General features: G+C 36.9%; 1 protein-coding gene and 1 long non-coding RNA gene across 13 annotated transcripts in view; one reads left to right on the top strand and one right to left on the bottom strand.

Moving 5' to 3' along the window:
* Window positions 1–26,861, bottom strand: part of TNIP3 (TNFAIP3 interacting protein 3) — a 101,592-nt gene that overhangs the window by 13,168 nt on the left and 61,563 nt on the right. For 3 of the 9 annotated variants that reach the window (XM_084973043.1, XM_084973046.1, XM_084973044.1), the window contains 9 exons: window positions 23,243–23,329; window positions 19,511–19,588; window positions 17,744–17,809; window positions 16,246–16,374; window positions 13,894–14,022; window positions 10,239–10,358; window positions 7,262–7,387; window positions 2,698–2,748; window positions 1,700–1,798 (listed from right to left, as the gene is read on the bottom strand). In XM_084973043.1, the coding sequence (XP_084829169.1) occupies window positions 1,700–1,798; window positions 2,698–2,748; window positions 7,262–7,387; window positions 10,239–10,358; window positions 13,894–14,022; window positions 16,246–16,374; window positions 17,744–17,809; window positions 19,511–19,588; window positions 23,243–23,329 (885 nt within the window). Of the gene's footprint in view, window positions 1–1,699; window positions 1,799–2,697; window positions 2,749–7,261; window positions 7,388–10,238; window positions 10,359–13,893; window positions 14,023–16,245; window positions 16,375–17,743; window positions 17,810–19,510; window positions 19,589–23,242; window positions 23,626–26,861 lie in introns of those variants that run through there. The other 6 variants (XM_084973047.1, XM_084973045.1, XM_084973048.1 and 3 more) reach the window with 6 other exon arrangements.
* The window catches only part of LOC106510483 (uncharacterized), a 31,846-nt gene continuing 21,156 nt past the window's right edge, over window positions 16,172–26,861 (top strand). For 2 of the 4 annotated variants that reach the window (XR_014813102.1, XR_014813098.1), the window contains exons 1-3: window positions 16,172–16,267; window positions 21,319–21,406; window positions 24,059–24,194. This is a non-coding gene — a long non-coding RNA (uncharacterized LOC106510483). Of the gene's footprint in view, window positions 16,268–17,579; window positions 17,825–21,318; window positions 21,407–24,058; window positions 24,195–26,861 lie in introns of those variants that run through there. The other 2 variants (XR_014813099.1, XR_014813100.1) reach the window with 2 other exon arrangements.

The following is a 26,861-nucleotide window of genomic DNA, read 5'->3' as shown; positions in this document are numbered from 1 at the left end:
GATGTATCAAATAACACATAGGATAAGTGACGTGAGCCTCAGTTTTATATTCCAGGACAGTTGCCAAAGGAAGGTGAATATACCATAATTTTACAAAAACTATAGCACCAGCTTTAATTCAGGCTTAGAAATAAGTATGGAACATGAAATATGCTTTTAAAATGAACTCCAGGAATTTTTCTAAGTTCTATCATTATACCGAGATTTTGTTTAGCTGGTTGAAAATGTGGCCATTATACATGACTTGGAATATATTTTCAAATACAGACCTTTATCTGGTGATAATTTTATATGATCTGGACTACCTTATCTCTTGTAATGGATAGAAAAAGTTTGATGAGCTTTTTTATAGTAGGTGAATTTCTGCCTTCTTTCCATAAATGACATTTTGAAGAAAATAGTCATTTTTACTTCTAGATAAACTTGGTTTTAATAGTTAACTCTTCACAAGAGTATTTCCCTAGTTCCCCAATCTGAAGACACTATCTCCTTAGTAAATTTCTATCTCTTTATGTTTCCTATGATATTAATTTACATCTACATTCTGAAAAAAAATCTAAGAAATGATATTTGCATTTGGAGATTGCCAGAAATGTTTCTGGTGTACAGTAAAAAGTAAGCAAACAAGTAAAGGAAAAAAGAAAATGGAGGAGGGAGAGCAGACAGAAGTAACAACAACACAAAAAGAACCAAATTCTCAGCTGTGTGCAGTGTCACATCAGGGTCAAATAAAAGATGCTCATTAAATTCTGACATCCTTCCGCCACCCAAAGAGCCGTTATCTCCTCCCTTGGGAAAACGCCTTTGCACCACACTCAAATACAAAAGTATGAGCAGTTTAGGCAACAAAGAGCAACATGCACTCCTTTAGACCTCTGCTGGAAAAATTTCAGATTCTTTGCATAGTTACAAATGCAGTTAATAATAACTACATGGGAGGTGGTTGTCTGAGCCAATCCAAGATGCCGAAAACTGCATAATATATTTCCTGTATAAAGATTCTGTCTGTGTAGGCAAAATAGAGAGTAGAGACAAGCATCCAGATCATGGGAGAGGGTAGGTGGAATACCACTACAGAGAAGGAAAAGGAGGGTGCTTTGGCTCTGACTTATTCAGGTTGACTGTCTCAATCAATTTTACTCATAAATAATTGCTCTACTGTTCACTTCATTTTGCCTGGGTAGACATGAGAGAAACTTAAGTGGGTCACTTTTTCTTGGATCCTTTAAGAATATCCTTTCAATTGGAAAATGTCAAAAACTATTTTGCACAAATGTAGCAATATTCATAGTAGTTCAATATAAGTTTAAAACTGAAAATAGCATCTTCCAGATTGCTTTGTTATATTCACTTTGTTCTTCTTTATTCATAGAAATGTCCTTTAGGTAGAGTCAAGTATGTTATTTAAAAAGACTCATGTGTTATATGTTCATTCAAGTAATTTTAGCTGAATTTGATACCTTTCAGCTATTTTATTTATATCTATATATCCTGTGGATATAGTGTCTCAAAGATAACTGTAATGTACATTGGCCACTGTAACTCTGAAAATTAGAGGCTGAGATCAATAGAGGTTTTTTTATGTCGACAGTATTATGTGCCAAAATTCCAAAGGCAGACATAATTTCTACCAAAAGAGAATATTAGCACTTATTAGAGATATAAATGCTTATTTGTTGGAATAAGAGCTCTTACTTACTGGGTGCTTTTGTAGATCCTGCACAGCCCCAGGACCTGTTGGTACACATGGATCCCGCAGATGGAAATTCCAGCCACAATTACAGGTTGGGAAATACATCTGAGGAGAACAATACTGTTGGTTCACTGAAAGTGGGTGAAATTGGGGAGCCATGCCGACACTTGCTTTATACAACCACAAGGTTTGGTTTAAATCTTAAGGTTTGTCCTAAATCTGGCATAATCCTAATTCAAGATAGAAGGCCTGTCAATGCAGACTCTGGACTGATACAGAACATGTTCAAAGAACAAATTTTACTTCAGATGAAACTGCAGCTATTTTTCCATGTTAAATAAATGAGAAATGCTTGAAATGTATGTAGAGTTAACTTTATGTTTCTGAGTTCTTCACAGAGGGTCCCTGCTTAAGAAGAAACAGCCATTAAGCCTTAAAATATTTTCTTAAACTCCAGCCAGAGACTCCTATGATATAACTAAAGTCCAGAGAGGAAATTAGGAATAAGAAAAATAATATCCATTCCTTAAAGCTACTGGAGAATCAATGAGATAGAATGCTTCAATGCCCAAGAAGACACTCTACTTTCTAAAAGAAGGCACAAGTCTTTGAAGTAGCATTCCACTCTAAATTGTGTAAGCCACTGCAAGAAATACCAAAGAAATGTATTTCTCAGGTGTTTGTGGGTCTATGAAGGAACCTTCATTTGAATGGAAACACACCGAGGCTTGTGCTACTGTAAAAACATGTCTGTAAAGTATGTGTATTTCATGAGTGTTAGGGTTGAGAGGCCTTGAAGGTATTAAGCATTATCTCTTCACTGACCTTTCAGTCAACAATGAAAAACACAGATTTTTCTAGGTCATCTGTAGCAGAGTTTGAATATGTCTTTAATTTGGACTACAAGGAACTGCCGTTCTTGGGAATAAATGTGTGGGTAAAACAAAGTTGGAAATTTTAACGTTGTTAAGGGTGCTGCTGAATTTAAATAAAGATCAACATACCTGTTTTAACTGCCTTTCTAGTTTTTCTTTCTCCATCTGACAAGCTTTTATCTGTGGAAAAAATAAAGGCATTTGTATATCAGAAAGAACTCAAATGTCCTAAAGCTACTCTTGACCCAGCTGGCAGTGATCTGCTCAGAAGTGATGCATTGATAACAGCAATGCTGACGAAAATAGTTGAGTTTTGGATTTTCCACACATGCATTGGTTCTATCTTGAAATTCCCAAATGAAGTTTGGAAAGTTGGGATAATTTAAAATTGTTCCAATTTGTTGAAGTCATTATAATTCTCAGTTTTAGGTTGATATATTTAGCTCTCTCTATAAATATAGATACAGCTATGGATATAAAAACATCTTCTATTGTTTGTTGAATGTAATTGGAATTGGTCATTATACATTCAAAGGCTTAAATAAATTTTAAGAAGTTTTAGAAGCTGTTTATGCACTTAATATATCTAGACACTGATCAGTGCTTTACACTTAATAACTCACATTCAAACTCCAATGTGATATTTAATGTTATTATTCCTATTTTACAGATGAGGTCACTGAGGCATGAGATGCCTAGTAACCTGTTCAAAGTCACAGTTATACTTTATGCTTCTATTTTTTTTTTGCTTTTTTTGGGGGAGGGGGTGCACCTGTAGCATATGGAAGTTACCAGGCTAGGGGTCAAATCGGTGCTACAGCTGTAGGCCTACACCACAGCCATAGCAACTTGGGATCCCAGCCATGTCTGTGACCTATGCCAGATCCTTAACCCAGTGAGTGAGGCCAGGGATTGAACCCGCATCCTCCTGGATCCTACTCAGGGTCGTTAACTGCTGAGCCATGAAGGGAACTTCCTATGCTTCTCACTATTAAAGGCCAACCTCATTCAGAAGAGCCACTTATCCTGGGTTCCCCCAACATCTGACACACCTAGGGAAAGCTGGTTTTCCTGGACTCAAGTCATGCTACTTTCTTCCCTATACCCAATGTTCCACATCCCTATATAGCATGGTCAAATGTCTCCTACTGAATGACACCTTTCCAATGCCCATCTATCAGAATTATTCCTTCCTTCCTGGTCCTTTCATATAGCATTTTATACTTACCATGACTTTTTATAGCCTAATGTGTACTATGTACAGTCAATTCTCATGATTCACAGTAGTTATGTTCCATAAAGTCACCGTGAACACTGAAGCAGCAAGTACTGAACCACTGCTCTCAGGGAAATGCAGGTTTAGGTTCCTACCAGCTTCTGGTCATATCATTTTTGTTAACAAATCAATACATAATCTTGTGTTATGTGTGTTTCTGTTAAAGATACCTTATTTAATGTATATTATAGACCCACGATCATTGAACTCATGGCCAATAGCACTATAGTAATCCCTGATTGAACCTATCTGACACATCTTTTCTCTGTAAGGCACCTCACAGTCTTCCTGTGCTTAGGAACACTGACCAACACTTCAGCACTAAGCCTGGCGTGCCCCTTAAAAAATGGAATCAGAGTCCCATTGTGGCTTAGCAATAATGAATCTGACTAGCATCCATGAAGACTCAGGTTCAATCCCTGGCCTTGTTCAGTGGGTTAAGGATCCAGTGTTGCTGTGAGTAGTGGTGTAGGTTGCAGACATGGCTTGGATCTGGAGTTGCTGTGGCTGTGGCGTAGGCTGGCAGCTACAGCTCCGATTGGATCCCTAGCCTGGGAACTTCCATATGTCACAGGTATGGCCCTAAAAAAACCAACCCCCCCCCCCCATGAAATCACCAACAAAAAGCATAAAAATATGAAAAATGTGGCACTAAATAGATCATGAAAAGGACACTTCTTGCAGTATGAGAGCTAAAACAAGGAGACAGCATCATCTTGTTGGACCTCCACTGGGAACAAGTGTGTGAGGAAAGTGAAGTTTTTTGCTGCTCTCTGCAAATTTGCAAATGACCTTGAAGGTGGCACAAACATTGATTTGGTGTGACAAGAATATTTTAGTGAGTAGACAAATTCACAGAAATGGAATCTGCATTGCCATTGCCATAGACTAGATATGTCCCCCACAATATATGAGTCTTATAGTAGCACAGATCACTTAAATTCCCTCACAGCATATAGCAGAATGCCTTGCAGAAAGAAAGCATCAAAATTATGAGGAACTGAATGTAGCAGGCTAATTATAATGAAGCATTAAAACTTCCCCTTCCGGGAGTTCCCGTCGTGGCGCAGTGGTTAACGAATCCGACTAGGAACCATGAGGTTGCGGGTTCGATCCCTGCCCTTGCTCAGTGGGTTAACGATCCGGCGTTGCCGTGAGCTGTGGTGTAGGTTGCAGACGTGGCTCGGATCCTGCGTTGCTGTGGCTCTGGCGTAGGCCGGTGGCTACAGCTCCAATTCGACCCCTAGCCTGGGAACCTCCATATGCCGTGGAAGCGGCCCAAGAAATAGCAACAATAACAACAACAACAAAAAAAGACAAAAGACAAAACTTCCCCTTCCAAGAGACTATGAAATACCTATGAGCCATAGCTTGCGCTAGATGTTTTTATATAGATTTTTTTTTTAACTTAATCCTGAGAACAACTTTGTGAATTATGAGGTAGGTATCATTACTCTATTTTACAGATGAATGTACTGAGAGAGGCTAAGCAACTTACTTTGAGACAGAGGTTTCAGAGTTATTAGAAACAACTTTGTCATTTTACAGATGAAGAAAAGGAAGCAGAGAAAATTTGAATATTTGCTCAAGGTTCTCACCTATTGTCAAAGCAAGCATGAACACTGGGCTCTCATCTTTGAATTCTTCCTAAGTATCTCTCTCCACACTGACTATTTTACCGGTGATTGTCTTAAAACATCCTCAGTGATAGGAGGGATAAACTCTGGTATACAAGCAACTAATACCAGCAATATAATACCAACTAATACCTTTTATCTGACCTAAAATTTCCTTTTTGGTCAAATGGCCAATTTGGACCTCAAGTAATATGCTATTCAAAAGGTAAAGCTGATTCGATAATATAATGGCATTTAATTGGCTGTTAATTCATTTAACATACACTTTTAAGCTATCTGTTACTTATCTTGAATTCTATCATCCTTTAACCTGAAGAAATGAGACTTCTGAAGAACAGATGCTTGTACTAACATTATAAGGAAAATTTTGATAGTTTTAACATATCATAAGCACGGTTATACCATACTATAGACAATACATTTATTTTGTTGATAACATAAAATCACAGATGACACGGGAACAAAAATAACTATGGATTATAGTCTATAATTTAAGTAGATGGTTGTGTGTTTCTGGTTGTACTAGAACTTCTATAATGGCAGGAACATTGCCAATTCAGACAAATATTTATAATGAATCTGAATTTAACATAGCAGAATGAATAAAATTAAAATATGGCAGGAAGTAAAATAATTTGTGCAGTGACAACTTAAAAGAAATTAAGGCTGCTTTGCATATAAAGACCTAAAGTTGAGACAGTAATTTCTTTGTTGAGAGCAATCAGAACATTTTCTTACCCATTGCTGTAGAAAGTAGATTGTATGAATTATTTTCAGAAAAAGTGTCTTTATTATAGTTTTACCACTATCTTATTCCTTCTAATTTTTTAGAAAGGAAATGGTTCTGTCAAATAATTTTCCGTATAAAACTAGGGATTTCAAGTTACTCCTTAAAAAAGATGTCAAAGAAGAAATTAAATTTAATTCACAGTCTACTTTGTATTAGGAAAGAGAGGATGACAAATAGTTTAAATTCGCTTCTAAGACTAAGAATTTTGAAGCTAAAGAGCTGTCACAGCCATGTCCCACAGCGATTTCCTATTTATTGAAAAGCACAGCATAATTTTGCAAATTGAAATTTGTGTTTTATTTTCTTTACTCAAGCCAAAATTGAGTTAGCTACATTTTCCTCATTAACAGCAATATTTACCCACATGGCAACTTCTTGAGCTTACTTTTAATAAATTCTATTACTCTTAATTTTAGTATACTTACATTTAATACTCTATTCTAATAAACTGGCTAACACTCTCTGGCTTCCTTGAGAGTGCTCCACTTACATTAAATCTGGGAACCTATTGAACAAAATTCTTGGTTTCACTAATGACATTTAGCAATATGTTATGTTTTTGGAAGCCAGGAACATTCTAACATAGTCCTTCAAAGAAAATGACAAGTTTAGAAACAATTTCACTGTACTGGAGTGTTTTGGCTTTGAGTTTGAGTGCTAGGTAGTTCAATTCCTTTTCTAGCAAGATAAATATTATGAGAAAAAGATCAAAAGAATTGGATTTTATAAAAGACTTTGGAATCCAAGTTCTTGGTAACTTCTTAATATACTTAAGTTAAAAGGACTCTCCAGTCATTTTCATCTCTTTACAGGATGGTTTAAGAATGATTTCATTCCAGGTGCTAACCTCTTTCTCTCTCTCTCTCTCAAAAAAAAAAAAAAAAAAAAAATTCCAGTGCCAATTAACAGAAGCCAAAAAGTCTATTTTTTTAAATTAAGAAAATAAAAATAAAATATACATGTTCTGGCAAAGATGATTTTGACCTATACCTGAGAATTCAGCTTGTTCAGCTGGGATTGAGAAGTTTGATTAATTTTCTGTAGTTCCACTTTTTCTTGATTAAGTCTTTCTCGGTCTGATCGCTCCTTTTTGAAGTCTTCTTCATATATTTGTACCTAAGAAATATTAACTTGCTGTTACTCTTAGCTTCCTTTTCTCTTAAGTAATTTAAATGAGTTCAGAAGAAGTGTTACCTGGGTTTGTCCAATCTGAGATACTCCTGTCCTGTTTTCATGAATATTTCTTCAAGGGGGGGACTCCACCTTGATACATATGGCTATAATTTTATTTTTTCACTTTGTCCAGGAGGGAAGTTTGCAATGTTTTCCTCCTTGAGCATGTATCAGGAATTCAGAAGTAAAATAATAACATGGATACTTTGAGAAAAAAAATTCCCCTCACCTCTATTTCATGACACCTCACTCCACTCTCCCCTCCCCCTACCCAGTGTTGTCACAGTTTTGGGCAAATCATCCGTCCTTAAAACAAGGCTTTGATGTATGAATACTGCTTGAAGTTCTTAAAGACAGTTTACTGACAATAGCTGTTAAGTGAAGCCACTAAATATTGGCATGCCCAAGTTTCTAAATATAACTTATAAGCTGAGCAGAAGATAGAAATGAAAGGCTCATATACATGGGAAAGCAGAGCATGTTTGTTGAAATATGTTCAACAGAGTTGCCCTTTATAAGCAATTGTGGGGGTGTATCATTAAAAAAGAAGTAATGCCTTTTGAGAGGGACTCCAAATATTCCGGAAAAGTAATCAAACCAGAACAAAACAAAACAAAACAAAAACCCAGATTTAATTATTGTTGTTTTAATTGGCATAGTGTTGACTGATGGCCTGGAGACTAGAATGCAGAGTTATGAACACAATGAAGTTTAAGGAATGAGACAAAGGAATTCCTCTAAAACCAGATTTAAATTACAACTTACATGGGAACTCAGCAGCTAGATTTTGTCTATTAACATTAATGCACATTATACCATCATTGCTAACAGTGCAACAAATTTTAACTAAATGATTATCCAATTTAAGTCAATAATAACAAGACCAAATGTAATAGCCAAGAGAGGAAGAAATTAAACATTTTACCTGACCCTAGAGGCAGATTTTATATATATACTTATTAATTTTAAGGCTTTTATTTGGCAGAAGTGTTGCAAGGGAATTTACCCAGCCAAGCTGACCTTTTGCTCTGTTTTGTTTTTTGTTTTTTGATTGAGAGCTGAGGTTCAAATCCAGATGAGTTAAACCAAGGCTCTGTAAATAATTACCAGAGGCATTTGAAGTGGGAGAAGCCCATCTGATTAGAACAGAACACTCTATCAAACACAACACTGAGAGCGATGTCATCACTTAGGTGGCCAAGATTCTAGTTCAGTTTCTTTGTGAATTTAAATCCTTTAGGGTTTTATGCAGCATTGGTGATATAATGATTGTAGGTGTTCAATTAGAAATGTACACAGTTAAAATGCGAATGTAAAAAGTAAGCAAAAGAGCCACACAAAAACTAAGGAGATTGATTCTGGTCTACTCCTGGGGATTATGAAAAACAGAAAACCTGCCATTGTTTGTATCGAATATGAACTAAACCATTACTGTAAAGAGCATGTGTAAGCAAGCACACCATGTTTAAGAGCAATTTTCTGGCATGTGGTATATATTACGTGAGAGCATTGAAGATGACTCAAGTGTTTGAATGTAAGCAGTACTTTTTTCAGAGGAATCCTGGCTAGTGCCAATGGTACTTTAGGGGTTGAGAATTTGGCAGAGATTTGATGTTCTGACTATAACCTTATTCTCTCCATGGATTTATTTAAGCTATATATTTGATCCTGAGTGTAATGAAGCAGATTATTCAAATGGGGTTGATAGAAGAAAAAAAATCAACTTTAAATCAAATGCTCTGAATTTTTTAGATTTATAGATTACTTCCTATGAAGTAATAATAAAGTGAGTAACAACAATATCACAATTGCTCAATACTTCCATGTATTGCATCATGAATCCTTGTAACTGGAACTTGATCAGAGCAAAACAGCCAAGTCATACCCAGGGACATCAGAAAATAGTACTTTCCAAGTTTTGTTATATGACACCCTCTCCCTCACTGCTAATGTATTACTGACAATGTATGCTTCAGAGACTGGAATTTTTATATTTTCTGTATTTATCTATATCACCATGAGTTGTTCTAGCCCTTTACCTATATTAGCTTATTTAAGCTCTCTTAGGAAAAGAGATGTGATATGATGGGTGGTCCCTAAGCTAAGCTAGCTCCAGCTGGCTGAACTAAATTTAGACTCAAGTATGTTCTATCTCCACAACCCTATGCTGTTGACATGTGCAGAAGTGTAGAGAGAACATCCCTTACACTTGCTATGCACTTGGCAACAGTCAGTGAAGCTGGGTGAGTGGGAAAGAGGAAGCCATTGTGCATCAATAAATTCCTAGGCTGTACCAACAGTATGTAAGGGTAGATGAACAAATCTGGCTCTTCAGTCATCAGAGCAGAGTATTCCCTTGAAAACTGCCCTCACTGTTCAAAAGCCTGGAGGCCTGTAGCTACTGAATAACAGCCCAGCTACTACCATTTTCTGAAAAGGTCCAGAGTTTGGGTTAATAGCATCTTCAAAATAAATTGTGTCTACATGAGACTCTCTAGACTCAGTGCTAATAGAATCTCACCAAAAGGTTAATTAGATTGCCCCTCTTTTAAGTGTGTGATCTTGGGCAAGCCACTTAACCCAACTGAAACTCAATTTTCTCATTTATAAAGTGTGAGAGTTGGGCTAGTTGATCTATATTTTTCCATCAAGCTTTAAAATTAGGTAATTCTCATTAAAACACATGAAAAAATCTTTGGCACATTTTGAATAGCAGGACTGCTAGAAATGTCGAAAACAGCATGAACAACAGACGTAAATTCACCGCACAATCATGCCACTTTCAAATTCTCACCTGCTGTTTGAGAACTTCCATTTCTGTTTTCATCTCCTTATGGCTGCACTCCATTTCACACTTCCCCAAACAGTCTTCAGGAGACGAAGAACTTTCTAATTTCAAGGCATCCTGAAGAGCCTATGTTATAAGATAAGCACACTGTTGACCTAAGTGTTTCCACTTCATATGAATTTCTCTACAATTGTTACACTAATATCAAATGTACTCATAAGGTAGAATTTCACTTTTATTTATTTATTTATTTATTTATTTTGTCTTTTTGCTATTTCTTAGGCCGCTCCCACGGCATATGGAGATTCCCAGGCTAGGGGTCTAATCGGCCATAGCCACCGGCCTACGCCAGAGCACAGCAATGCGGGATCCGAGCCGCGTCTGCAACCTACACCATAGCTCACGGCAACGCTGGATCCTTAACCCACTGAGCAAGGGCAGGGATCGAACCCGCAACCTCATGGTTCCCAGTCGGATTCGTTAACCACTGCGCCATGACGGGAACTCCAGAATTTCACTTTTAATGCCACTTTCATCATTGAATAACTTTCTTCTGATTTTCTAGCTTATATGCATTTTTTTTTTCAGAATCTCTGTCTTTTCTTTTCTGCTTATGTTATTCAACTCATTGTTATTTGAGAAGGCCTTGATGCTAGAGCCCCCTCCACCTAGCCAACCATGGAAAAAAAAAAAAAAAAAAAAACATCTATAGCCTTCTCTAGAGTCTCTGCTTCAGTCAAATATATGCTTTAGCAATAAAGCTCAAACTTTAGGGAGCATCATAATCACCAGGAGAGGTAACAAACATGCCCACCCCTGGGCATTGCCATCAAGGATCCTGAATCAGTGCATCTAGGGATAGGGTCTGAGAACCTGCATTCTTCTAAAGCTGATGCTGCTGATCTCAGATGATATTTTGAGTAATATATTTCTGCTATATAATCACCTCCCCAACAACAGAGAGGGAAATTCATAAATGGGAACCCATGCAGATTCACTATCCATTACATCCATACTCTTCTGCTCTGTACACCTTCAGCATACCATGCTCTGACCTAACCACAGTCATATTTATTCTCCAATAAAACATCGGTTAACCCACTATAGGGTGAAGAGAGTGCTCTGGTTTTTGACAACTTACAACTTGGTGTTTTCACCATGGGGTGAGGAAGTGAAGGAAATAACAGACACTTAGGTTTGCCACCAGATCATCATCCTTACTCATGAGGCCATGGCACTCTCACATATATAATACTTTGTTAAGATTATATAAAAGACACTGTCTATTCTGAAGAGGTTTGGTACATGATGGGCTCAATAAAATGACTTTCGAAAACTGTGACAGAACATATCTCATTCTGTTGTGGTCTCAGAGCCCACCCACAATATAACTACTTGCTTATTATCAAATGAGTCCTCTATACAAATAGGTTCACTTTCAGAGCTCCAAAAATCCACTTCCTCTGTATTTCTTTAGTAGCTTCAATGATGTTCATTTGATGACACTATTAGTAATTCACTTACCTGCATTACTATACAATATTGTCATAACAGTGGAAACAAAAAGCAAGTTTATGGTCTTAAATTTATGTGTAGTTAGCCTAGAAATTTCCTTATAGATGTCTTAAAGGTCTATGGATACTGTCTAGCCTGATGTAAATATCATTTTTCAGGAAGTCATAAGAAAAACAAGAATGTTTTTCTTCCTCCAGGAATTACTAAACAGCAGAAGTTGTTTAATAATTTATGTTTTGTTAGAATTTGTTGCTAAGCTACATGGTTCTAGGAAGTATCATAATAATTGTATATTTTTAAAATGTGTCAGTAGTAGTAGCAGAGTGGGGTGAGCCAAATAAGTTGAGACAGTCTAACATGTTGGGTCAATATTCTATAACTATGAATAGACTATTTTTATGGGTCTTATTATATTTGAATTTCCTGCTATACCTTTCATGCTATTTAGATTTCTAGAAATTTTGCAAATGAGTCATAAATGAAAGGTGAGTCTAATCGACATTTATTTCATCTTGGGGTTTCCCAACTTCCTTGAACAAATACACGTAACCTATTCTAGAATAGCAATTTACCATCACCACAAATATATTAAACATATCTACTCATCTCACAAAGGTGAGATGTCAGACAAATCAATTTTGCCCATGGGGGTACTGGTTAACTAGACTTATGTAATTTCTCCCACTTTGGCTTCTCGTCTGGAGTCTCATCAAGAACTTGATGAAAAGAATGCCCTTGGGTATCTTCTTCAACAAAAATAAGTATAACTGGGTACACTTAGTTTTACAAAAAGTTCTTGGCTGTTCTAATTTTTATAGACTTTATATCCTTGTGCATACATGACACAGAAATGAATTAGGGAATAGAAGAAAACTGATAAGTAAATAACATATCAAATAGGGAGAGATTTCAAAGATAATCTCAATTAATGTTAGTTCCTCTAATTCATTTGTAGAGGATTTCCAGCAGAGAATAAAAAGGGAAATTCATTTGCCCCGAATTTGTATCTCTGAACATTGGTTTTCTCTCTTAAAGGATAGCAAAATACATTGTTTATTAAGTCAGTCCCCCAAATTTCCCATTTTCTCCCATATCACTTGCCCCACAACCAGATCAAATATAGAATCACCTTTGTAAAGCACCTTATCAACTGTACAGGCATGTACTTAATACCTTGGGGATTTGAACATCTCTGAACACTAGTTAACGGCAAGATGACTTAGTCCAAAATATAAGCATCAAGCATGTGTTTAATTACTCTTGTTTTAGAAGACAGCTAGTCACCTATTCTTGTTTTAGAAGACAATTTCTGTTACTTTGGTCAAAAAATTTAGCTTGAGAGATGAATATCTCTATTCAATCATGCAATGCAAGTATTCCTGTGGTCCACATATGACATGGCTCTTGGAAAAGTCAGCAGCAAAGGACCTAATTTTTTCCTGAACAAGTCAGTAACCCCTTCCCCCAGAAACTTAGGGTTTAGTTTAGTCCATAAAACCACACACATACACACACATGAACACGCACACATGTCATCCTTTTGCAGCAATTCATGGGCAGCCCCTTTGAATAGTTAAGTTGGAGCAAAGTCATTAAATCACCAGCATTTTCTTAATAGACCTACCCCCTACTTCCTCATGTCCCACTGCTGGTGAGTTTTAGGCTTATTCCCAGGAAGATCACCATCTCAGCCTTGAGTTTGGCATTTAGCTTGCTTCCACATAGTCTACATCACACCCGGCAGCTCCACTGTGATGATTTTAAAGAGCAGCCTGTTTCCTCAGGAAACTTTTGTGGTTGACCAAGAGATATGTTACTGTTCACAAACACCCACTAGCTTTATGTGGTTTTTTGAACTACACACACACACACACACACACAAAGTTATTACTCTCTTCTATAATGTCTTCTCATCTCTCTTTTTCATGACAATTCTTTGCAGGGACATGAATTCCCAAAACACTACCTAGCTAAATACGGCTGAACAAGGCAAGTGAGTGTGATTTGTAAAATTACAGAGACTCTGTGCAAGACCCCTGGACTGTGAGCCAAACTGCATTGTAGATTTTGCTGTGTCTCAGGCAAGAAAGTGCTTTTTATACAGAGACTTCTCATCTGACCTCTCTAGCTTGAGCTGGCTTGATACCTTATTGAGGCGTTTTATTTCATATTCATAACATTGCTTCTTCTGGTTTGCCAGAGCATTTTTTTCCTTCAACAGCTTATTTTCTTTCTTCAATTCATGTAATTCTTCGTTTAGGCTCTCCTTTTCCTTCTGAGGTAAAGAGCAAGAAAACAAAATCAAAATTAATAAAATTCAGATGAGATGAAATTGTAGATGATCCTGTAGGTGATAATGCTTCTTAGATATAATAAAACAATATAAATAAAAATAGGACCTGCTAGATTTTTCACTTAACATTTCCATTTGAGCAATACTCTCTGGGTGGAGGTCAGAATAAGGATAGAAGAAATCTTTGTTACCCTAGTGGTGCTAAGTTTTGTGACCCCAGAAGAAGATAGAAAAATCCATTCCTCACTTTCCAGGGTCAAATGAATCTGCATAATAAGCTACTTGCCATGTACTGTTACAAGGTGGTGAATAAGTGATTCAGTAAAAGTACTTGAAAGTTCTGAAAAAACAAAAAGGGTCATCGCAACAAAAAATACCAAAGTCCAGTCCTGCATCATTCTGACTAGAGAGAGGAAGAAGAGGATAAAATATCAGGCTAATAAAACCCTTCACTACAGATAATTATTCAGAATACTGTATTGTTGCAATTATTACTTTTAAAAAGTAGAGATGAGCTAGTGCAACTGCTATCACTCCTTCACATTTTAGATGACCTTCAAGGAATCCAGTGTTCTTAATAACTGAAGCAAGGTTGGTGGTTTAGATATTAATAAGCTCTGGGTTCAGACAATGTCTATCTCCTACTATTAATTTTATATTCTAGACAATAAGCTTTTTGTGGCGTAAACTGGATCTTAATGAGATTGTGATTTTAATCTAGTAAAATAAACATTCTGGAATTTAGGAAAACCAAGATGAGAAAATAGCTAATATATATGTTAAATGTATATTATTTTGATAATTAATATTTCTCAACACAATGGTTAGATTTAGGAAATCTACTTTAGGTGAGTGGCTTTCTTTAAAAATGAAAACTTTTTTTTTTTCTTTTTTGGCTGCCCCGGGGCCCACGGAGATCTGGGCCAGGAATTAGATCCCAGACTCAGTCTAAGCCGCAGCTGCTGCTGCGTTGCAACTCTGGATGGGGGTCCAACCCAGTCCCAGTGCTTCCAAGATGCCGCCAATCCCATTGCACCACAGTGGAAACTCCAAAAGTGAAAACATTTCTCTTTGGTTTATTTTAAATAGGCCTATTTCTACAGGTAGAAAACTTACCAGTCTTTTTCTACTTTAGTATGATGTTAGAGAAATTTATTTCAACTAGAAAATGGTCCTAAGGAAAAAATTGCCATGATTCCTGTGCTGGGTGTACATGGAACAGAAAGGGGCTCTTAAATGGCAGAAATCAAGTAGCTAAACTTTGTTTTCCTCAGACTTACTGTGCCAAAGATACCTTTAGTGAGGCAGGAAAACTGGACTGTCTTGTGCATCTTGTGACATTGCCTTAAGATTTGTTCACATTTTAAAATACAGCCAGTGCATTACAGTATCAGCCACCAGACTTGACCTGAGAAAATTTACACTTTCTGTTATCTCCTAACATACCTCAAAAAATGTGAAGTCATCTAGGTTCAAGGGCCTCCTCCCATTTTCTACAATATCCAGGAGGTTCCATAACTTAAAATAAACCGCGGGGAATCTATTTTCAGAGAAGTTGCCATCTCAGGGGAGGATGTAAGTGGGTCTTAGAACCTGGAGACTGGGTTCAAGTACCATTTTCTTATGTATTACATTATCGACGTTGACAAAGCATCTAAACTCTACATCTCTGCCTTCTCATCTTTAAAATGGCAAAGGTAAGATTCTCCTCACAGATGGGCTGAGAATATTAAATGAGATGATGGTGAGATACTTTTTAAAAATGTTACTTTTTTAAGATGACAAAAGTAATACTTATTTGTAAAGCTGTCTGTAAGCTGAAAAGCAGCTGCAAAAACACAAGGTATTGTCATGTTATCAACACTGGTCCTAAAACTAATCTTTGTGAGTAAAAGCAAAAACGCAGAATGAAATTTTCTCTAAGGCTGAAAGGCGATAGAAAGATATCCTCAAATCCCCGAATCAGTTCTCCCTGCGGGTGATGCCTGGAAAATTAAGGCCTGCCTGTTTGGCACCCCCTTCCTTTAGATTCTAGAGAAGCGGCCCTTATTTTTGGCTCGGGGGACTTGCGCAACCTGTACACCCTTGCACGTCGGTCCTGCTAGGCAGACAGTAAATCTGAATAAACGGTCGGTTTTCAACCGTCTGCAGGCGGAGCCCAGCCCGCTCCTGGGGGCGGGGCGGTGCCCCCCGAGCTCCGCCCACCTCCTCACGCAGCTTCTCCCAGGTCTGGTCGCTCCGTGCGCCGCTCTCTCTCAAACTTGGCTGCCGCTCTTTCTCCAGCGTGCCCAGGACTTTTTCTGCTGCATCCAATTTCGTTTTCAGCTCTGCGACCTGAGAAAGTGGTTCACAGGCAGTTGCAGGCACCTGGTCTGAGGTCCATATAACCCTTGAGTTTATTGGCGCCTTAAGCACCCTGGACAGAACGGCCTACCTCTAGGCGTCCCCTAGGGAGGCTCTACTTCCCGCCGCCCCAAACCATTACTAGGACATGTGCATTTAAAAAGAAGCTTCCCCCACAGATAAAAGCCAACACTAAGCCTTCAGCGCTTCCCTCCTTTCTCAAACCACCTTCGAGGGAATAAATCTTTGGGCCTCAGAGGGTCTTCTAATTGTCATTCTATTTTCAAGTCTCAATGTGTGCCAGGCCTAAGCTGAAAACGACAGCGCGGGTCAGGGGATAAATGAATATGCCTACATCACAGAAAAACAGACATGGCCTTGCCCGCTCAGTAACCTGTAGCACTAGACCTGCTACCAAATGCCAACACTCTGAGACAGAAGCCTTAGGAACAGGCACTTAATCAAGAATGGGGATTGTGCCCACTGTTAACCCTAGTCTTCAAGCACTTGAAAGCCATTCAGGAAGGAAATTTAAACATTCTCTCTGGGATCATGTTCTTGGAGACCCCCAAACTGCCCCAGATTGAATAGTACAAGATGGGTGACCATGGCCAGGTGTAGTGGGAACACTATCCTGCTCTTGCTAAATATAATACTTCTGAGTATCAAAATGGGGAAGAAAAGACCAATACTGCTGTATTACTCACTTGTGGTCACGTTTCTTAATTCTGAATTATCTAGGGGGAATTACTTTTTTTCTCTCTTTTGAATGTGGAGTGATTTTAAATTATGTTGACTTTTAGCCATTAAAATATATTTTCTCCAAAAAAATTTCTCTCTCACTGAAGCCAGTTTATGTATAGAGAACATGCTTTGGAGAAAAGAGAGGATAGCCCCACTTCCCCTTACACTGTTAACACTGTTTCTTTATCTATGGAGAATAGCTTCATGCTTTAAAGAATTGGAGAGCTAGCCTTGAATAACACAGTATGAACTTGAAAGCCATCTCTCACCTCACATTATCACCTTGTGTTTTTATGGCTGCTTGTAACAAAGCTGAGGCCAGGATACTCTGTGAGCTGTGATAAATGTGCATAAGAACACTGGAGACATCACTAGAGGCTATTTTTAGTACCTTTCTTTTGCCATGCTCAAGACAATTCACTGATACTGTTCCTTCCTTCCTTAATTTTCAGCACCAACAGGCCAATGATGAACCTGGCACCCTCCCCTTTATCATTTTTCAACAGATGGCTGGCTATTCACAAATTTCCTGTAGTTGAAATCAATGAGAATCTTCACAGAACTGGCTCCCCCAGATTACTAATTTAAAGGAAATACCAGACAGAGAGATGTTTACCTTTCTTTCATATAACTCTTTCATACTTCTAAATTGCTGATCCCATTGCTGGTTAACTTCCAGGAGCTGAAATGATTAAAAGTTAGTAAATCAACAAAGGATTTCTGCCCATTTGGAAATTTAGCCAAAATAAAATCATTTTTCGAGGTTACTAAGATTTTTGAAGCTGTGTGTGTGAAGACAGTATTCCTTCCACTAAATTCTGGTAAATCTGGGATGATTTAATTGAACACCCTGCACTCTTTCATACTTGGTTCACATATGAAAAACTATTAAGTTTTAGATATACCTTGACTAGTCAGCTGAGCAGTCAATAAGCAACTTTTAACTTTGCTTAGTTATATGAATATTCATCTTTGTTTAAGCCAACCAGAATCTGGTAAAAATTTTAAGTATTAATGGTTTTCTGATCTATTAATATATGAAGGGTCTTTTTTAAACCTCTTTATGTTTTTCTGTATGTTTACATTGATTATTTTAATGAAATATTTCTTCTAGTTTTTTAAAAGCAGAATATGTATTTAAAAATTCTAAGCTCTATTAATGGATAATGATTTATTTGCAATAATGTGTTTTTTAAAGTCAGCACATGATTTGTAATATATACTCACCAAGTGGATAATATCAGCTTTTTGAAAACATAGATTTTAAGGAAGAATAGTTAATAATAATATTTAGAAATAATTCAGGCTGCAAACAACTTGAAAGTTTTAAAAATATGTGCTAAGTAGATTAAAAAGAACAAACCTATGATCTGTTCTTAACCTATGATCTGTTCTTAGTTTTCTTAAGGGAAGTTTACAACTTGCCACATTTAGAGAAATTCCAACACCTATCCATATGGGACAGACATTAAGAAGATAGTCAGCAAGACTTTCTCTTAATTAAAAAACAAAATATCTAAGCCAGAGTGGCAGTTACTAGATAACTCTTATGCTGGAAATAGATGTGACTGTTTAGTATAAGACTATATTTTATTATTATATAAAGATCTCTGATCTGTTGTCATTTTAGGGACATTTCTATGCTATGGTAACATCACTCTGCTATAGTTCAGTAATTTTCCAGATGGGCACAATATTTTATATAGTATCAAAGAAGGGTAAAAGGTATGGTAGAAAAAAAGATGAAGGCTGTAATACAGAAAATGATTTAGAAAAGAAATTACAAAATTGGTAACATAGTGCTAAAATTGTTAACTTTTTTCACCTCTTCTGTCAAGGAGAAAAGAGAGGTTCGAATACTTATTAAACTGAGAAAAACAGAACTTAAGATAATATCCATCAGATTCCCAATAATACTTTAGAAACAAGCTTTTTGAAATGATAATGCTCCTTAACCCCAATTGGTGGGATGCCCAACTCATGATGTCATAGCACCTAAGTCAACCACACAACAAAGCCTCTGACAATTTGAGTTTTAGGGTGTGTCAATTTGCAGGGCATAAAAGGCACAGATGATAAATTCAACTAGTGCATGTAGAAGAAACATTTTCAGTTTTAAAAAAAAATTAAGATTATAATTACTGGATTTATGACTTTGTCATTTTTTAAAAATCATTTGCTCAAACACCAAGAGACCGAGTAAGAGATATATAGGTGAATATTTCAAGAAAGAAATATTTGCCCTCAAAATAATGCGGTCAAGTATCCTAGAGGAAAAGTACTGTGACCCAGTAACAAAAGTAAAAGGTGCTAGGTGACACACTATTTTATTTTCAGCAATAATCCATGGCACATGTTGCTTTAACTGCTATTTCAAAATTACCTCTTTTCTCTGTTTTTCCAGGGACCGTATCTTTTGTTCAAGAGAATTTAAATTCTTTCTTCTAGACGATTGAGCACACTTAAAAAAGGAAAAAAAAAAAAAAAGAGTGAATCAAAATAGTCTATGAAATAAACAGAAGAAATGCTGTCCTTCACAAACTCTCATGTGATTTATAAAGATATTTTAGGAGTTCCCATCATGGCGCAGTGGTTAACGAATTCGACTAGGAACCATGAGGTTTCGGGTTCGATCCCTGCCCTTGCTCAGTGGGTTAACGATCCGGCATTGCCATGAGCTGTGAGCTGTGGTGTAGGTCGCAGACGCAGCTCGGATCCTGCGTTGCTGTGGCTCTGGCGTAGGCCGGTGGCTACAGCTCCGATTAGACCCCTAGCCTGGGAACCTCCATATGCCGCGAGAGCGGCCCACAAAATAGCAAAAAGACCAAAAAAAAAAAAAAAGATATTTTAGCAGTAATAATCCTCACACTGTAGTCCTCCATAGAGACCTGTTGATAAATAAGCTTTATATTTTAGATTCCTTTATATGAATGAACTACCAAAATAATTCTGTAATAAGTTACAAATGTATCTGTAGAATAGGCATGCAAGATATTAGGATTTTATGAATTTGGATTTCTTTCTTTTTCCAAAAAATGAATATTCAGAGTATAATGTGTATAGAAATCAGGTAAGTTTCATGGACACATGTTAGGTATTTACCCAGTAAACATTTCTAAAAAATCATTTTTATAGATGTGCCATGATCTGAAGCGTGGCCTCTGGCAAAAGTCAGAAGAGTGATAGAATCATCAAGAAAAAAAGACCAATTACAGTTAAATGGCAACAAACTGATTCTGAAATAATAGTACAATAAACTAGCTACCTCAGTGACCATCATATGCTTATGTTACAGAGGCGGGTATAGATGATCTGGTATTGTGTACTTTTAACCAGCTCTTTGTATAAAGCCCTTAGGTTACAAATTTAGATTAACAATAAATCACTGGCACAGTGAAAATTAATCATCCTTTTCAGTTTTCTTAAAGAAAGTACAAAGGCTCTGCCTGCCATCTGTCTAAATCGACCACCAACAAAGTTCACTTAAGTATTGTTTGTTCTAACTCAATAGTCTTATAATCATCTCATGGCTGAGTCATATAAGTAATAAATAAAATGAAGATAGCCCCTGAATCTGCTATTCAGTTTCAGGCTCAATTGTTATTGTGGACAATGAACTTGCTTAAGGGTATTCATGAACAATTAAGAAATATTTTCAAAACATGTTGGCCTTTGCCAGAAATATTACAGGAAATGTTGTTTTGCAATCATCAAGGGATTTCAAGGACTTTTTTCATTAGAAATTATTTATGAAACTACTTTTTTTTCTTTTTCTTTTTTTTTTTTTTTCAGGGCCACACTCACGGCATATGGAGGGTCCCAGGCTAGGGGTCGAATCAGAGCTACAGCTGCTGGCCTATGCCAGAGCCACAGCAATGCAGGATCGGAGCCATGTCTGCGACGGATACCACAGCTCACAGCAACACCAGATCCTTAACCCAATGAGCAAGGCCAGGGATCTAACCTGCAATCTCTTGGTTCCTAGTCAAATTAATTTCTGCTGTACCACAACAGGAACTCCTATAAAACTATTTTCCTATCTTTTCTCTAATTACCTTTGTCTCACTCAATGCTTTAGTGTTTGATGGTATTTTACATTTTCATAGATGCTGTTTTTAGTTTTCTTAGTCACTTCCTATTCAGACCCATGTATAAGTAAGACTGCATTTAACAAAAAACATTCTTCTGTAGGTCCACAAAATCAGAATGATTTTACCTGCTTCTGACCTCAAGCTGGTTTGGCCCAGGGTTAAAAGTGACATCACTTTCCAGATGACAGGTATATTAGGTCCTACAATTGACCTTTCTCTTTTTTTAGGAAGACTTCCCAGGGACTGGACTTATTCTGGATCAGAGCAGATGAAATATAGGCATCTTTGATTTGGAAAATGCTGCAAGCCAACCTTAGTGTGTCCTGGGTGGGTGGAGCAAAGCAGAGGTGCAGGGAAACTGGATTCTAGACTAGTGGTTCTCAACCCAGGAATGCATCAGAGTCACCCTGGGAGCTTGCCAAACATAGGGCACCCTGACATTGATCAAAATTTTTAATAGACCTTACCTTTTATAGCAGTTTTAGGTTGCCAGCCAAATTGAGTGGAAAGTATAAAGATTTCTCTTATACCTGTAGATGTAGGCTTCCCCAGTTATTGCCATTCCTCCACCAGGTTGGCATATTTATTAACAGATGAGCCGACAGTGACACATCATCACCCAAATTCACAGTTTACATTAGGGTTCCCTCTCGCTGTTGTACATTCTATAGATTTAGATGAATGTGTAATGACATGTATATCAGTAATATCAGTATAATATCATGCCCAGTAGTTTCACTGTTCTAAAAATCCTGTGTTCCATGTGTTCCACCTATTTATCCCACCTCTATTTTTAAAACATTTCACACACAGGTTGTCATGATTCATTCTAAAGATCAAGTTTCTTTCACTGCAAACTATGCTTGGGAACATGGATTTGGGGTCCTCAAAAAGTCTTTTTGTGTGTGTATGATATAGACAAAAGAAAAAAGAAAAAAAATCTGTGTCCAGCAAACATTTGTATGACCCTGCCTTCTGGGAATCTAGATTAAGAGTAATCAGATAGTATACACTTTTTTCCATATATAATTTTCTCTAGAAAAAATTATGAAATATTTTGACACTGGATTTTTTTATACATAAGAGTTATTTATAAATGACTCTTTATAAAAATTATAAAATAATTTAGTTAAAATACTAAATCTGAGGGAGAGCGAGCACAGCAACAGGTATGGTTTATAAGCCATAAGTTTATCACTAGAGACTTCTTTAGCGACTAATCATCATTCAGTTCATATGTCTTGGGTGTGTATTAAAATGAAAAAAGATCAATTAAGTAAATAGTTTGGTCGAAACTTTTCACTTGTATTTGTTTTGCTTGCCAGTTTCTGATGAAGCATTAGAAAGATTTTTAGTCACACTAGTCCTTCTAAGTCCCATTTAGAGAACAGCAATTATTCCCTATAAAATGTAATCTGTGTTCAAAGTATTTGGGCCTTGCTTTCTCATTTCCCCTAATATCCAGACCAACTTCTAAGATATTCAAGTTCTGACATTGCTAAATTAAACACCTAAATGGACAAAAGAATCTGTTTCCTATTACATCTTAGTTATCTTTAAGAAAAACTTTAAGAAAACACATTCATTCAATTAGTAAGTCTGGTACACTAACCAATAACAGAACAAAAACTATGGTATTAATTGCATGTCTATAAATGTTTTACCCTAGGTACTCTATTGCTATAATAGATTGTATTTCTAACCACACCAACATAATATTTTTAAATTTACATTAAACCTGATTCCTTTAAATCAAGAGCAAAGTATGAAACACGGAATTGAAAAGCTGAAAGGACAGGATTTAATTTCTCATTTTGTAGAAGAAGAAATGCACTTCAGAGAAGCCATGGGAAATGCAACGATAACCTAGATATTTTTCCTTGTTGAATAACATTGTTGAAAAATTTAGAGCAGATCTTAGCTAAAGAAAACAAACTAGCCATTTCTACTCTTATTAATCATTGCATTAGCAATGCTGCCCAAGCTTCACATGGTCCATTGATACCCTAGAAATGTGTTCTTACCTCTGCATGCTCTGTAGAACTTTCTGCACCACTCATTCTACTTGTGCTCGGGACAAAATGTGCCACAGAAGCCGTTTTTCCTGGAGTCTTGGAGAACCAAAAGAAAAAAACAAAGAAAATGCCTCTTACGGTGTCTTTTAAAGTGAGAGCAAATACACATAATTTTAAAAATACTGCACAAATAATTAACTCATGATAGAAAATAATAGTAACAGTTTTTCACTAAAATGTACAGAAGTAACTCTGTATGTGAATTACACAGAGTAAGGTTATAAACACAGCAACTATGATTTTAACTTTTCTTCTCTACCAGCTAGGGATTTCCCAGGATGTCTCAAGTAGGCAGGCTGTGACTAACACACAAGGCAGATTAGCCTTGCCTTGGTATGTAAATTGTCATTCTTCCTTTACTGGCAGTTTCTCCCACTAGAGGAGGAAGTTACCACAGAAAGCCTGGGCAAACCAAGTCTTCCCTCAGCAGCCTAACTGCCAAAACTTCATTGTGTTTCCCAGGGTGGTTAGGTAACTGTTGACTTTTTGACAACTCGGTTATTGCTTCCCTAAAGGCAGGATTTTCTGGCAATGCCTTATACATGTCAGCTTAGCTATTTGGAATTTAATGAGTCATACATAATTCTGTAAGTGATACTAATTCTTATGGAATTGAAAGAGAAAAGAATTCATTACAAAGAATTCATTCATTTATTCATTATAAACTTGGTTCTCAAGCTTAAGACTATCTTTTCCATAGGTCATGCACAAATCATTTTTTGCACTAACATCTAGCTTTAATGAGGTTGAATTGTCATTTTACAGGGCATTGAGGTAATGGAGCACTTGATAGTTACTCAGATTAAAGCATGAAAAACAAATGCTTGAAGCTATACACTTGGGCTAAGACAGAGCAGAAGACCCCCTTCTGGACTTGGAGGAGAGAGAGCAAAAAGAAAAGGCAAGAATATGAAAGGAAAGAATGTGTTGATGAAAGGAGAAAAGAAAGTTTACAGTAAATCACTTAATTTACATTTTTCTTTAGATCACCGCCCCCAGCTGATATCCACAATTTAAGTAGGATAAATTGTACATCCCCCCCAATTAAAATCCTTTAAAAGGGAATGAATGGGTGGCCACGATTTGACCTTCCTTTGTCTCCTTCAGATCTGCCACTCCCCAACTTCCCCTGTGTCCCAGCCCTGCTGAATTCTCTTTGCTTCCTGATATCAGTGGCTTTCTCCACCTAGAATGTGTGGGTGTGTTTGCTTCCTGCTGGTTTCTTAGTCTGTTTTAGGGGTGCACTTGAGTGAAATAGAATGATACTTCCTTAAGGCAACATCCAAAAATACAAGTGGGAATCAAATTGTTCAGAGTTCTAAAGGTAAAGCTCATGACTCACACATGATCTGATTTTAGAGGATATAAAGCAGGGGTTTCCTGGAGACTGACACTTCATTAACACTAAAATTTCCTCATCAGAAAAGAAGGACAATAACATACTGTTCTTGCCACCCCAATACCTCTGCCTCAGCTCCCCCTCCTTTACAGTTATATATGGTTTAAGGTTCTCTTTACCTTTATCTGGGTGATTGATAAGAACAACCCAGTGGATGTGGTAACTCTGCCAAAAGAAGTAGTTGGAACGTTTTCTTGCTGAAAGTACTATCCTTGGCACTACTGCCTTTGGGTCCTCTCTGTACAGGTGTCCTTTATACACACATTTTTATAGCCCATCATGGTGTGATTGATTCCACTGAATGGAAATCCTGTATCTTTGCAGTTTTCAGTATAATTTCTTTGCCTCTTCTGCTAATGGTAGTTTAACAACAAACAGATTTCCTGTTAGCTCCAGAGAACCTGTGGTGATTTATGAATATGTTTTTATTTATGGAATAACTCTTCTGGAGAGCCCCAAGTTGGGTTTGAGAAAAGAGGAATTTGCATTAGTGCAGTCCTAGGACTAAACTGGATATTTTCTGTTTCTCTTCCCCTCACCTCCACCCCTTTCACATGTGCTATCTACTTTAAGAGTCTGCCTTTTAGTCAAGTTTTGTTTCCTGAGAAGTCTTACTAGCTGCAATAACTTTCAGAGAAATGGAGATATCATTCCATGGTTCCAAAGCAATTCTGAAGAGTCCTCATTCCTTAAGTGACTAAAATAACATCTAGAGGAAAATAACAAAGAGAAATACGGTGAAGTAAAGGACCAAGGAACTACCAGTGGTCTGTAACTACCATTCACATTGGTGATAATTCACCAATGTGATCTCTCTTAGTCCAAGAGAGATCATCATATTTCTATAAATGCTTGGAGGGGTATTTTTAGCAGGCAAAATAAACATAGCTTTTTCTTTAATATCCTTTTAGAAATTGGAGTTGAAAAAACTCCTTTGCACCTCAGATCTATGTGCATGGACTTTTAAGTGAATGTTCTTTCCAGGTAGGGGACAGTGTGTCTAGTGGTGACTAAATGCTTTTAGTCCAGTCATTTGAATTCATATCTCAGCTCTGCCATTCACTGGTTGTAAATTTGGAAATGACACTTGAGGGCTCTAAGGCTCAACTTCTACTTTTTGTAAAATAGGGATAGTAATAGTGTCCTCTTCCTAGGGTTGCTGTCTATGATAATATAAATAAAAGCTTAGATATTAATAATATTATGACCTTAAATATAAGGCCATCAATCTCATAGCTGAGCTATATTACCATAAGGGAAGCAGCTTAAATGAAATAGAGATGGACAAACCTAAGTATGAAGGATTCTAGCAAGACCATTATAACTAGAGTGGGGCTTGTTGGGTCTATCTAAAGTTGACTTGGACCAAATTGTGAAAAACTTTCAGTATCAGACCAAGAAATTTTAAGTTGATTGCATAGGGCAATACTGAAGACCCTTGAGTAAAGGAATTAAATGATCAAAGTGGCTCTTTAATAAAAATAACACTGGATATATACACTATATATTGAAGGACTAGATTGACAGATGCAATACCAACTTAATAGACAGTATCAAAAGTAATATTCAAAATATTTCACAACTCCTGGTAATAAAAATATTTAATAATCAGTTCACCTGGGGCACTCAGAATGAACCACAGCTCTGAACTACAAATGCCTATATTAATTGCCTACTTGCCATCCCTATTCGGATGTTTAATAGGTATCTCCTTCTCCACTTGTATAAAAGCTATTCCCTGATCTTCTCCCACAAAACTTGTCTTCTCCAGCACAATCAGTGACAACTTTCATGCTCTGAACTAAGAACCTTATGTGCTCAATCGATCTGAACATTTTTTAAGCTCTCTGAAAGGAGAGGAGCATATTGCCACAAAAGCCTAGAGACTTCCCAGGTTCATTTTTATAGCTTTTCAAAATGAGAACTTTAATGTTTTCTTTCTGATTTTATTCACATGAAAATTCTTAAGGGAGCAACCAGCAGTAACTGATATATGCCTGTCAAATCCTTGTTACATCATTTACTAGTTATGTGACCTTGAGCAAGATGATTAGCATCTTTTGACTTGACCAAACCACAATCATCTCCTACCTGGTTTATTGCAATAACCTGATAGTCTCCTTGCTCCCACTTGCTCCTCTCCCATATATTATCAATCCGGTAGCCACT

This window comes from Sus scrofa, chromosome 8 (assembly GCF_054392235.1).
Source record: "Sus scrofa isolate SSC_HxYL_T2T_F1_AM1 chromosome 8, Sscrofa_HxYL_maternal_Yorkshire_Landrace_v2.0, whole genome shotgun sequence".
Lineage (NCBI taxonomy): Eukaryota > Metazoa > Chordata > Mammalia > Artiodactyla > Suidae > Sus > Sus scrofa.
Note: the sequence above shows the minus strand (reverse complement) of the source record. Positions and strands in the feature narration are given on the sequence as shown.